General features: G+C 38.2%; 1 protein-coding gene across 1 annotated transcript in view; it reads left to right on the plus strand.

Moving 5' to 3' along the window:
- The window catches only part of ABCB1 (ATP binding cassette subfamily B member 1), a 104790-nt gene that overhangs the window by 37175 nt on the left and 53777 nt on the right, over nt 1–13838 (plus strand). Inside the window, exon 8 of the mRNA XM_059396925.1 lies at nt 6535–6659. Coding sequence (XP_059252908.1) covers nt 6535–6659 — 125 coding nt within the window. The remainder of the gene's footprint in view (nt 1–6534; nt 6660–13838) is intronic.

A 13838-nucleotide genomic window follows, 5' to 3' on the forward strand; every position in this document is an offset into this window, starting at 1 on the left:
TTGATTTGCAGATATTGAACTATCCCTGAAGCCCAGGAATAAATCTCACTTGATTGTGGGGGAATAATTCTCTCATTGTATTGTTGAATCCAATATGCTTATATCTTGTTGAGAATTCTTGTATCCATGTTCATCAGGGATATTGGTCTGTAATTCTCCTTTTTTAGTGGAATCTTTGGTTTTGGAATCAAGGTAATGCTGGCCTCATTGAATGAGTTTGGAACTTTTTCTTCCATTTCTATTATTTTGGAACAGTTTCAGAAAGATAAGTATTAACTCTTCTTTAAATATTTGGTACAATTCCCCCGGGAAACCATCAGCCCCCCCCTAGACTCTTGTTTCTTGGGGTATTTTTGATTACTGATTCAGTTTCTTTGCTGGTTATGGGTCTGTTCAAGTTTTGTGTTTCTCCCTGTTTCAGTTTTGGTAGTTAGTATGTTTCTAGGAATTTTTCTGTATCTTCCTGATTGTCCAACTTGTTGGCATAGAGGTGCTCATAATATTCTTTTATAATTGTTTGTATTTATGCAGTGTTGATTGTGATCTCTCCTCTCTCATTTGTAATTTTATTTGTTTGTCCTTTCTCTTTTCTTTTTGATAATCTATCAAAAATTTATCAATTTTGTTAATTCTTTCAAAGAACCAGCTTCTAGTTTCATTGATCTGTTCTACCAGGTTTTTAAAATTTTTTCATATCATTTGTTTCTGCTCTAATATTTATTGCAGCATTTTTAATTTTGGCCTGACTCATTTTTAGGTCTTTTATCTCTGCAGCAAATTTCTGTGGTGTCCTCTATACTTCTTTCAAGCCCAGCTAGTATTCTTTTTTTTTTTTAAGATTTTATTTATTTATTTGACAGAGATCACAAGTAGGCAGAGAAGCAGGCAGAGGGAGAGGGGGGAAGCAGGCTTCCTGCTGAGCAGAGAACCCTATATGGGACTTGATTCCAGGACTCCGAGATCATGACCTGAACCAAAGGCAGAGGCTTAACCCACTGAGCCACCCAGGCACCCCCCAGCTTGTATTCCTATGACTATTTTTCTAAATTCTTGTTCAGTTAGATTGCTTACATCTGTTCTGAGAAACTCCCTGTCTCTGGTTTCTTCTTGATCTTTTGGGGTGAGTTCTTCCATTTTGTCACTTTGTAGGTTTCCTGTTCCTAAGAGTAATGCTAAGAAGCGATCATACACTGTCCAGGGTCTGGTGCATTAGGAGGTGTTTGTGGTGTATGCTGTGTGCACTGCTGTTATGTTTTGGCTGCTTTTTCTCATAGGTCTGTCCTCTGTAGAGTTCCTTCTTGCTCACAGTGGGGTCTATTTGGACCTTTAACTAGGTGTGTTTTGATTTATTTGTTAAAATAAGCTATTTAGGGAAATGTCCAGGAAAACTGCAGCAAAGCCCATCCTTAGCTGGTCAGCTTCGTGAGGGGACGTGGTCCAAATTGTCCTGAGGCTGTAGGAGCACCTCAATACTTGGTCTTATTTATTTATTTATTTATTGATCATTTATTTATTTATTTGAAGAGAGAGAAACAGCGAGAGAGGGAACATAAGCAGGGGAAGTGGGAGAGGGAGAAGCAGGCTTCCGGCGAGTAGAGAGTCTGATGTGGGGCTCCATCCCAGGACACTCGGATCAGGACCCTAGCTGAAGGCAGCTGCTTAATTACTGAGTCACCCAGGCATAAATCCTTTGTTCAAAATCGGTGGGAATAAGTGCCTTTCAACTCCCTAAATCCTACCCCTGTTTGGATTCCATGGTGTCCTGGACCACGTGGTTATTTGAGAAAGCGTTGAGCTAGAAAGAAGTAGCTCTCACATCTCATCGCCTGACTTCATATAAAAGGCATACTTGACTCTTTTTTTTTTTTTTTTTTAACATTTTATGTATTTCCTTGAGAGAGAGAGAGAGATTGAGAGAGAGAGAGGCCAAGCAAAAGAGAAAGAGTACAAGCAGGGGAGAGGGGCAGTGGAATAGGGGTAGAGGGAGAGGGAGAAACAGGTTCCCTGCTAAGCAAGGAGATCCATGTGGGGCTCAGTCCCAGGACTCTGGGATCATGACCTGAGCTGTAGGCAGGCACATAGCTAACTGAGCTACCGAGGGGCCCAAAGGCATACCCAACTCTTTTTTTTTTTTTTTTTAAGATTTTTTATTTATTTCTGTGTCAGAGAGAGAGAGGGAGAGAGCACAAGCAGGGGGAGCAGCAGGCAGAGGGAGAAGCAGACTCCTTGCTGAGCAAGGAGCCCAATGTGGGACTCAACCTCAGGACCCCAGGATTATGATCTGAGCCAAAGGCAGATGCTTAACTGACTGAGCCACCCAGACGTCTGGGCACACTCAACTCTTAAAAGAGCTGTGTGCTTTGTGGAAAATCCCATATTCATAGAGATTTAAGTTCACAGAACAGCACATATGTCCCGTTCAACTAACATTGATTTTTAAGGGTTTTTTTTAGGTTTCATTTAATTTGTAAATTGATTTAACAGTTCTGTCAGTGTTATAAATGGTTCTCTAGTGTTTAACATATTTAAATCTATTGGTATGAAAATAATTTTGAAGAAATATATACTTTCTAGTCCCTGTGCATGTATATCCAAGCCTGCAGTTTTTCCTCCCAATCACAAAGGCAAAGGAGTATCATTGGCCCTCCCCAACTCTGCACACAGGTCTCTGATGATTTTATAAAACTTATTTTCTTTTTCAAGGCTGGGTGTAGTGTTCATTTTAAATTGATTTGATGTAAGAGTGCATGGCAGTAGGGATTGGTCAAGTTTGTAGTTTCTGTTGTGTTTACCACAACTTAGAGAAAGCACTACAAACTCATTTGGCCAAAACATAAGATACTGATGGGCCAACCATAGTCAGGCCTAACATAAAATAAATCAGATGGTAAATATTAAGTTGTAAAAGTTTTACCCTGTAGGATGGATAGTATTTTGATATTACAAACAGTAACTACCATTTATTGAGCATCTAATATGTCAGGAAAGTATGTATTATCCTTCTGAAATGTAGATATTATTTTATTTAACACAGGAAGAAATTGAGGTTCTGAGGACTTGGTTAATTTGTTGCTGAGAGCAACAACGTGTAAATGATAGTCTTGGTGGTTAAACAGCATTTCTCTATCAGCTGAAATACTTGGCAAAATCTTGTGTGTTAATTGATTTTTCTGTATACTGGAACATCAAGCAAGTCAGTTGGCAAACTCTTCATGTCAGTATTTATTAAAGAACTATTTAATATGTATTGATGTCTGTTCTAGTTAAGTTAGGAAAACAGAAAGTTAATCTTTTAGTAACTATGTACTGCTTCATATACTATTTATTTAATAAACGGAGCTACAGGCTTATTGCTGGAGACCTCAGTTTTAATCCTCACTCTGCCATGAAGTTTTGGTGTGCTTTCAAACTAATTTCATAAGTTCTCTGGTTAGCAGTCATGATAAAAAAGAAATGTGGCCCAGCCTGGAAGGTTCTTTGTCCCCATGAAGCCGAGGCTCTGCTCCCTAACAGGGGCAGGAAGGAGGAACAGGAAGGAACCCAGTCACAGCAAGGTTCCTTGTCCAGTAAGCAGCCTCCGACAAGTGTGCTCTCCACCCAGAGACAGGGCAGCAGCTAGAGGGCACAGGCAAGGGGAACCACCACACACTGCCTCCACTGAGAGAGATGGCCAGTAGTATAACCTTCTAGAATGCATTTCCACTCCCTCAGGTGGCAGAAACAGAGACCATTAGGAGTGCTAGCAGCTCGAGATACACCCTGCTAACCAAAATAATGCACAAAGCCTCTGAACAGGAAACTGCCACTGGAAACACAGCTCACAAAAGTAGGCCAGGAATTTCAGGCTAAGCCCATACAAGGTAACCACTTGTTAAAAATTAAAGATTTAAACAGGACCGTTTCTCCTAACACACCAGGCAAAATGTCCAGGATACAGTAAAATGTCACTTGCCATACAAAGAGCCAAGAAAAGCACAGCTTCAATGAGAAAAACAAAAACAAAAACAAAAACAAACCAAGAAACAAAAAACAATGAACTGACACACTGAGATAAATCACATATTAGAATTATTGGACATGGATTTTTGAAACAGCCACCATAGAAATGCTTCATGAATCAATTACACATTCTCTCGAAATAAAAGAAAAAAAATAGGCAATATCAGCAGTGAAGTAGAAGGTCTAAAAACAAGATGAAATAAAATGAGAAAACAGAAGGATACAACAGCAGAACTCGGGGTGTGGTGGATGGTCTCTGTCTCCCTGAGTGGTCATGACAGAAGAGAATCTGTACCTGGAGAGAAAACTGCGGAATTCACTTAACTCTGAAACAGAGAGAAAATGAAAAGAGCTCCAGGGATCTGTGGAACAATAACAGAAATTCCAACATTTGCCACCAGTGGAGTCTCAAAGGAAGAGGAGAAAGAGAGGCAGGTGGAAGGAGTATTGAAACTAACCCTAAATTTAAACAGATCTAAGCCTTCAGTCCAAGAAAATAATATACCAAAGGGGCACGTTTGGGGTGGCAAATTCTGCTTCCTTTGAGTTGTTTTGAGACACCAGGCAGGTCTAGTGCATAACTGGGTTATTGCTTTGGGTACTAAAGGTAGGTACGTGTGGCACAATATTTGCACATAGGACATGATTAATAAATGCTCATTGCCATCACCCACCCATTCTTTTTACTGGACAAGGGTTTTTGCCTGATGTCCTGCATTCCAAACACGGACACCACTTTTGTGGCAGAGAGAAAGTGTTTTATTACCGGATGCCAAACAAGGAGGTGAAAATTTCTCAAATCTGCCTCCCTGAAGGGTTGTTATGGGGTATATTTAAGGTTAAGGGATTAAGATATCTCAGGGTACATAGGTTGGATGGAATAAGCTTGAATGGATCTAAGGAAAAGGAGAAGTGTCCTCCTTTCCAAGCATGTGCATTCAGGAATCCTGCCTTCTCATGGGACACGTGCTCATTAAATGTGAGCCTAAGAATGACGGGGGTGGAGGTGGGGAGACCGCGGGGTGCATTATCACTTTTGACCTCTTCTGTGTCTCCTGTAAGAATTCTTCCCGAGGTGCTCTCATCTCAGCTGGTCTTACCAGTGGTTTGTCAGCTTCTGCATAACAGGCTCCTAAGGCAATCAGATTAACCACAGTTTCCTCACAGTAGTCACACATTTGTTAACTCAACATCGTGAGTTTCATTCTTAAATCTGTCGCAGCTCCTCTACGTTAACACACAGCAAAAGAAGAAGTGCTGTTAAAAATCAAAACAATTTTGTGCTTTTTACTGATACTCCTTGTATAAGTGAGTCTGCAAATGCCTCTGAATTACCTATTGAAAGAGTATAATACTGGGTGCCTGGGTGGCTCAGTGAGTTAAAGCCTCTGACTTCGCCTCAGGTCATGATCCCAGTGGGATCGAGCCCCGCATCGGGCTCTCTGCTCAGCAGGGAGCCTGCTTCCTCCTGCCTCTCTGCATACTTGTGATCTCTGTCCATTAAATAAACAAGATCTTTTTTAAAAAGTGTAATGCTGTTTAATTCAAACTTTATTACTAATCACTTGCATGTAACCCTTCAGTGTCTTACTTGACATAGGCATTCCAGGGACAACTAGTAACAGAGTCCTTTGCCTGTGCTAGTTGATCCCATTTTCACAACAGGGCCCTCCAGGAGCACATTCATATGTCAGTGCCTGGTTCAAGATCAAGAGAAGTTCACGCTCCTTCCTGTCTGTTAATTCAGGTTTTGCAGCCATATGGACTCAGCTTTGAATCTTAGCGATTTCACTCATTAGCAAATTAGTTTAACTTTTTCGCCTCTTCATTTCCTCATATACAGGGTGGGGAAAAATAATACCTACTTCACTGTGCAGCTGAGAAGAGTAAATGAGATCCCGTGTATAAAATCCACCCAGGACCGTGCCACAGAATAAATGCTCAGGAACCAAGCAGAAGGATCATGGAGCGAGCATAAAATAAAAGATCTCCCTGGTGGCTGAGTACACTGTTTTGCTCAAGAGGGAACTCTTTCCTTCCTCTGGCCCCTGGGAAACCTTGAAATCCAAGTCCCGCTCTGTGCTTGAGCCTCTGCATTTTCTGGTCTCCCACCTTGACACCTTCCAATCCAGAGAGCAATTAACAATTGCTGTGTTCAGCTCATATTGTATTTCCTTTATGTAATTAATGCCTTTTTTCTCATTTTGTTTATGATTATCCTATATACCTCCTTTTCTGAACTTGAAGATCTCCCCACAGCCCCAGTTTTATTTCTTTAGATGAAGATCCATGAGGTAGTTGGTGAGAAAATAAAAGTGTTTAAATATTGCATACCATCTCAGTCCAGAAAGAATTTGAAGTGCTAACAGTGTGAATATGTGTACTTAGGACATCATGACCAGAGATGAATGAAAGGCAGACTTTATTCTATACATACGTTAACATACATGGATCATTGGTGTATATATTATTTTTATTTTACAAAAGATAAATTTTAAAAATGTTTAAATGATCTGAAATTGCATTTTTCAACAGATACTGTCTTCGTTTACTGATAAAGAACTCTTGGCATATGCAAAAGCTGGAGCAGTAGCTGAAGAGGTCTTAGCAGCCATCAGAACTGTGATTGCTTTTGGAGGACAAAAGAAAGAACTTGAAAGGTTTGAGATTTTTATTTTAAGTTGCTAGTAATTTTAAATTGTTTCATTATATATGGCCTTCAAATTGACAGTATTAAGTATAAGGGGGTGTATGTGTGTGTGTATGTGTATTTTTAAGTAGCTTCCAGGATATTATACAGCATAGCCAATATTCTGGAAAAGTTGTAATTTTAGTTGTACTCTTCTTATATCTGCTAATTCAAAGAATTTTCTAGAATGTTCTAGATGGGTAGTGAAAATAAAATAGTTTCTTTTTTTAGTTATTTTTATTAACATATAATGTATTATTTGTCCTAGGGTACAGGTCTGTGAATCATCAGGCTTACACATTTAATAGTACTCATCATAGCACATACCCTCCCCAGTGTCCATAATCCAACCACCCTCTCCCTACCCCCCCAACCCCCAGCAACCCTCAGTTTGTTTTTGAGATTAAGAGTTTCTTATGGTTGTCTCCCTCCTGATCCCATCTTGTTTTATTTTTTCCTTCCCTACCCCCACAACCTCCCGCCCTGGCTCTCAAATTCCTCATATCAGGGAGATCATATGATAATTGTCTTTCTCTGATTGACTTTTTTTGCTTAGCACAATACCCTCTAGTTCCATCCATGTCATTGCAAATGGCAAGATTTCATTTCTTTTTATGGCAGCATAGTATTCCTGTGTGTGTGTGTGTGTGTGTGTGTGTGTGTGTGTGTGTGTATAACTTCTTCTTTACCCATTCATCTGTTGATGGACATCTAGGTTCTTTCCATAGTTTGGCTGTTGTGCACATTGCTGCTATAAACATTTGGGTGCATGTGCCCCTTCAGATCACTACATTTGTATCTTTAGGGAAAATACCCAGTAGTGCGAATGCTGGGTCATGGGGTGGCTCTATTTTCAGCTTTTTGAGGAACCTCCATGTTGTTTTCCAGAGTGGCTGTACCAGCTTATTCCCACTAACAGTGTAGGAGGATTCCCCTTTCTCTGCATCCTTGCCAACATCTGTTATTTCCTGACTTGTTAATAAAATAGTTTCTTAAGGCTGAAACATATTTTATATCTGATGATAATTTTTCCCCATTAAGTCAATTCTTGGTTCTCTAATACTAAATGAACATTTTGTATAAGATCAAGGGTTACTTTTTTAAAAATTATTTTTTGTTACTTTTTAAAGAAATTAACATAAAATATATTACTTGTTTCAGGGGTACAGTCTGTGATTCCTTAGTCTTACACAATTCACAGCATTTACCATAGCACATACCCTCCACATGTCCATCACCCAACCACCCCATCCCTTCCACCCTCCTCTCCTCCAGCAACCTACAATTTATTTCCTGAGATTAAGAGTCTCTTATGGCTTGTCTCCCTCTCTGGTTTTATCTTGTTTCATTCCCTCCCTTCCCTTATGATCCTCTGTCTTGTTTCTCAAATTCCTCATATCAGTGAGATCATATGATAATCATCTTTATCTGACTTATGTCGCTTAGCGTGATAGCCTCTAGTTCCATCTACCTCATTGCAAAAGGCATGATTTCATTTCTTTTGATGGCTACATAGTATTCCATTGTATATCTATACCACATCTTTATCTATTCATCTGTTGATGGACATCGAGGCTTTTTCCATAGTTTAGCTGTTGTGGACATTGCTGCTATAAATGTGAGGGTGCACATGCCCCTTCGGATCACTACATTTGGGGATACAATTTTTTAAAAGATTTATTTATTTGAGAGAGAAAGAGAGAGCACACAGAAGTAGAAAGTAGAATGGAAGAGAGAAGCAGACTCCCTGCTGAGTGGAGAGCTCGATGTGGGGCTTGATCCCAGAACCCTGAGATCATGACCCGAGCCGAAGGCAGATGGTTAACCCACTGAGTCACCCAGGCGCCCCTCCAAGGATAAATTCTATTCTATGATTTTTTTCTCCTCTTGCTGGGGCTCCTCATCAGTAGGGTTGTGCTCCATGATTTGGAAGACAAAAAGAAAAATAACCAAGTATTTTGCAAATTTAATCAAGAATTTAAAAATGAATAAATAAGGACAAATTGCTACAGATTTTTAAAAAACTATTTTTAAGAAGTATGGGTTTATACCAATAAATTTTAAAACCCTAATTAAATAGACAATACCTAGAAAAATACAGGCTTAAACTCTTCCTTTGGAGGAAGAAAACTTGAGTAGACCTACAATCACTAGAAGAATTGAATCCAAAGTTAAAAATCTCCATGTTCTGCCCTTACATGCACAGCAAAACCCACAGAGTCCACATAATTTTACAGACAAGTTCTCCCAAAACTTCAAGAAAGAGATAAAGCTATGTTATAGAAATTGTTTCAGAGAACGGGAAAAATATATAGAGAGGGAAAGTTGAGAATTCAACTTTGAAGCCACAATCAGGCAGATATATGAGAAAGGAAAATTATTAAGCAGTTTTACCTAAAAGATGCAGAGGGTTTACATAAATTATTAGCTAAACAAATCCATGTGAAAATATCATAAGATTAAAAAAAAGTCTTGAACTTATTAACTTTCTCCCATGAGTGCAAAGATGGTTTAACATCAGGAAATCTATTAATATAATTAAGCACATTAAGAGATTGAAAGGAAGAAATGTTTTGTATTGATGGGTGGGGGAAAAGCATTAATTACATACGATTTATGACAAAAACTCAAAGTTAGGAGTAAGAATTTTCTTAATATAGAGTATAAATCAGAGATACATAAGGGAACATCATACTTTAGGTGCAACGTGCAAAGCATTCCTTAAGATAATAAATGAAATGGGTATATCTGCTAGCATTTTTTTTTTTCTATTTAGTGTTATCCAGTAGTTAACACCCACTGGAACAAATAAGAGTAAGAGTAATAAAAATAAAACAAAAAAGGCGGAAGACTTAGGTGATCTGAAGAGAGGGGGCTCAGTTGGTTGAGCATCTGCCTTTGGCTCAGGTCCTGATCCCAGAGTCCTGGGATCAAGCCCCACATGGGGCACCCTCCTCAGTGGGAAGGCTGCTTCTCCCCCTGCTTGTGTTCCCTCTTTCTTTCTGTCTCTGTCAAATAAGTAATAAATAAAATCTTTTTTAAAAAATAAAAAAGAAAAGCTAGAAGGGTTGGAAAACAAGAAGGAAAATTGTCATTATTCACAGATGGTATGATTGTATGCACAGAAATTCCAGTAGATTCTGCAGCCTACAATGCTCAGTGAGATCTCTGGGCATCTAATCACAATTCAGAGAAAAATCCTGTGAAACCAGCAATGAATGATAAGATAATAAACAGAATTCCATTGATTCTAAGATGCATATTTTTCTCTCATGATGCTGAAATTAAGATAAATCCTACAATCAGTGCCATCTTAGAACTGCCATGGATCTGGATTGAAATCGATTCTTACAGGCAGGATTTGCATTTGCTTCTGCCATTCCCTGGGGATGGTATTGACCTGAGACCACCTGACATGAAATTCTTTATCTAGCAGTTTTTGAACCACGCCAGGAGTGTGAATTTATAGTTCAGACCTGCGTGAGTATCATCTGTGGTTCAAATTCTCAGGGAGTTGTTTTCTGCTCCCTTTACTTGAAGCCAGGGTTGAGATGTACGAGTTCCCCTGCAGCCACTCTTCCTGGGGTATATGCATATTATACTGAGGCTATAGCCCTTTGGGTCCCAGCTGGAGATGGAGTATCTTACTAAATTCCTTAATGCTACATAAAATAATAGAATAACACTGACTCCTCCCAATTAATGATGTCCTAAATTTGATGAATATGATAATTTTAAAAGGAGATTGTTATTAGCAATAAAAACTATTATTATATAGGGGATATAACATTAGTAAGGAGGGAAAATACATCATGGAAGTTAAGTCCAGGCTTCAGAAATTACATAAATCTGATTATTTTAGTTCAGTAAAAGTTTAAATGAGTGAAGGGGTTTTTTTCCTAAAGAAGATGGGGATTAAATTTTTATTCTAAGAATAAGCAAATGAGGGGCACCTGGGTGACTCAGTGGGTTAAAGCCTCTGCCTTCGGCTCACGTCATGATCCCAGGGTCTTGGGATGGAGCATCAGGCTCTCTGCTCAGTGGGGAGTCTGATTCCTTTCTCTCTGACTGCCTCTCTGCCTACTTGTGATCTCTATCTGTCAAATCCAAAATAAATAAATCTTAAAAAAACATGTCTCAGAGATATAAAAAAAAGAAAAAGACTAAGCAAATGGGCACATCTTACTGTATTCAGAGATTGATTTCATTTGTGACATCATTTCTTCAGAAGATATTAGTAATTGGGATATGTCTTTGAAAGGATATTCTACCCTGGCAAGTTGGAAATCAGTTTTGTCTTTAAATAAGAGTAGATTCAGGACTACGACATGCTGGCCTCATTTTCTTTCCAGTTGGCCATGTCTTGGAAGGTCATTCATTCAGCAGTGTACTACACTCTGGGTTTTCAATAGTTAATTGAAAATAGAAGAACTTTCCCCTTTAAGGATCCTTAGTCCAAAGAATAAGTTGGAGAAAAAAGGAAGAGAGGAAGGTAGAAAGGAAGATAAAAAAGAAATCATTCAAGAAATTAATGAAATTATCAGCTTTTTAAAATGTGCAATGAAAGAATCAAGTAGTATGCTGATAAGGGTAAGGAGGGAAATTTTGCTTTGTTTTTTTTTTTGTTGCTTAATTTTTTTAAAGATTTTTATTTATTTATTTGACAGAGAGAAATCACATGTAGGCAGAGCAGCAGGCAAAGAGAGAGGAGGAAGCACGCTCCCTGCTGAGCAGAGAGCCCAATGTGGAATTTGATCTCAGGACCCTGAGATCATGACCTAAGCTGAAGGAAGAGGCTTAACCCACTGAGCCACCCAGGTGCCCTGGAAATTTTACTTTAAATATGGCAGATGGGGAGGCCTCTCTGACAAGGTTTCATCTAGGCTGAGACTTGAAGGAAGAAGAAGAGTGTACCCTGGTGGGATTAGGGATAAAAGAGTCTTCCAAATTTCCAGAGATGGCAAACTTTGGTATGTTCTAGAAAATACCATAAAGCTTGTATGCCTGGAGCTAAGTTGAGTGAGGGGAGATGAGAAGAGAGGCTATTGAAGGAAGTGGGGGCCATGGAAGAGTTAGGATTTGACTCCAAGGGCACAGGGAAGTGATTGAGGGTTTTAAACAAAGGAATGATGTTTTAAGATCATTTCTGTCTGTGATTGGTTTGGTGAACAAAGTAGAGCAGTTAAAATATATCTATATCTATATCTATATCTATAGTTATTCTAAAATACCACACTACAAAAAAAAAAGATATTCTATATCTAAATATCTAGATATAAAGATATTCTGTATCTAAAGATATAGATATAGATATTTTAACTGCTGTATCTAATATATAGATATAGATATAGATAGAGATTGGTAGCAGGGAGACTGATGGAAAGGCTGTTGTTGTAGCCTGGCTGAAAAGGCTTTTACGGTGGCCTGACATGGACTACAGGCAGGAGAGGGGGGACAGGTACCTAGATTTCAGATGTAATTTGGAAGCAGGATTGCTAAAATTATTCTTAGGCCAAATGCAAGCCTTCAGTTTTCTTTTTAGTTCTTTCCCTCCCTTTCTCTGCTTTTGCATGGACAAGTAATTAAGGTCTTAGTCTGACTTTCTCTTACGATTAACAGGTGTAGGAGGAAGCTGGCTCTCTTGGAATGGAAATCTAACCAGAATTTAAATGAGTTCAATTCCATAGTATAAGAATAGCTTTACTCTCCTTGATTTTAAAATGATATTTTTCTCCCTTGTGTGTATCTTACCTCTTTGTATTGATTTCTCTGCTTAGCTAAAATTGTTTTTTGCTCTTATGAATGGTTGTATCACTGATAAATATTTTTCAAAATATATAAGAAGAATTTTTTTTCCTAAATATTGGTGTTTTTGTTATGTATCTTTAATCCATTTTAGGAACTGTGACCTTAATTACCATTCTCATACTAACACTTTTAATGGGTAGGTGATTTTAATATCTGGTTTTGTACTGTGGTATTTTTATCAAAACATAAATCAAAAAGTCTGTATAAAAGTAGTATCATTGATGTCTCCTTCCTCCTTACCTTATTCCTTTTCTCATTTATCTTCTCTTGTATCTAAATTATTTTCTTCCTTGTTGCTTCTTCCTCTGAAACTGTTTCTTCTGGCTGCATGGTACAACAACATATCAGTGAAATGAGTTCTGCATTAGTCTCGGTAAGCAAGAACTAATAGAAAAGGTGTGAGTCATATGCATTAAAGTTTCTTATTTGTAATTACTTATTGTTGATGCCTCCTTATACTTTTTGCCTCAGGTCAACTCAAAAGGTGGGAAATAATCAACCATTGAAACACGTTAGTAAAAAATAATTTTTTTACACTAAGATTATAACTGGCAAGTTAGGAATACATGCTTTTACAGGGAGAAATTCTAATAGTGTGTTACTATTTTATCACTTTAAAGTTCTGTTTAAATTTGGTTAGTGGATATAGTAGTCATGTACATTTCATTTGGCAGGCTTTGAACTGGTAAAGTAACTAGCTAAAAAAAGTCACCAAGGCAAGAAAGAGTGCATGCCTTGACCTGAACAGAACTTGATCTCTGTTGTACATTCCAACTCAGGGAGTGAATCCTCCAACAAAAATAATATAATACAACACATTTGTATAGTCATGCTTTTATAGGTCAAAGACCTCAAAATACTAATTTTATATGGGAGTAAGTTCTTTCTACAGTTATGAACTTCTGCTTTCCACAAGGCAATGGTCTAAGTTCCCAGGGAGATGTGATTAAGAGGATAAAGACAGGTTTAAGACTCAGTTATACTCTGTCCCATTTCTCTAATAATTTTACCTTGATTCTATATTTACAAAGATTCTTCTTAAGAGAAGAGACATGGAGATAAACTAATGGGGCTCACATTAAAAAAGGAAAAAGAAAAAAGAATCTTCCTTATGTTTCTTTAAGCATTCAGTGATTTATATATAGTCTTTGTGTTGAGCACTTTCTAGCCTTACATCTGCTTTTTATTCTTAAACTTAAAAGGTATGCAGATTTTTTAAAAGATTTTATTTATTTATTTGACAGATAGAGATCACAACTATGCAGACAGGCAGAGAGAGAAGGAGAAGCAGGCTCCCCGCTGAGCAGAGAGCCCGATGTTTGGCTCGATCCCAGAACCCTGA

Source organism: Mustela nigripes, chromosome 4 (genome assembly GCF_022355385.1).
Source record: "Mustela nigripes isolate SB6536 chromosome 4, MUSNIG.SB6536, whole genome shotgun sequence".
NCBI lineage: Eukaryota > Metazoa > Chordata > Mammalia > Carnivora > Mustelidae > Mustela > Mustela nigripes.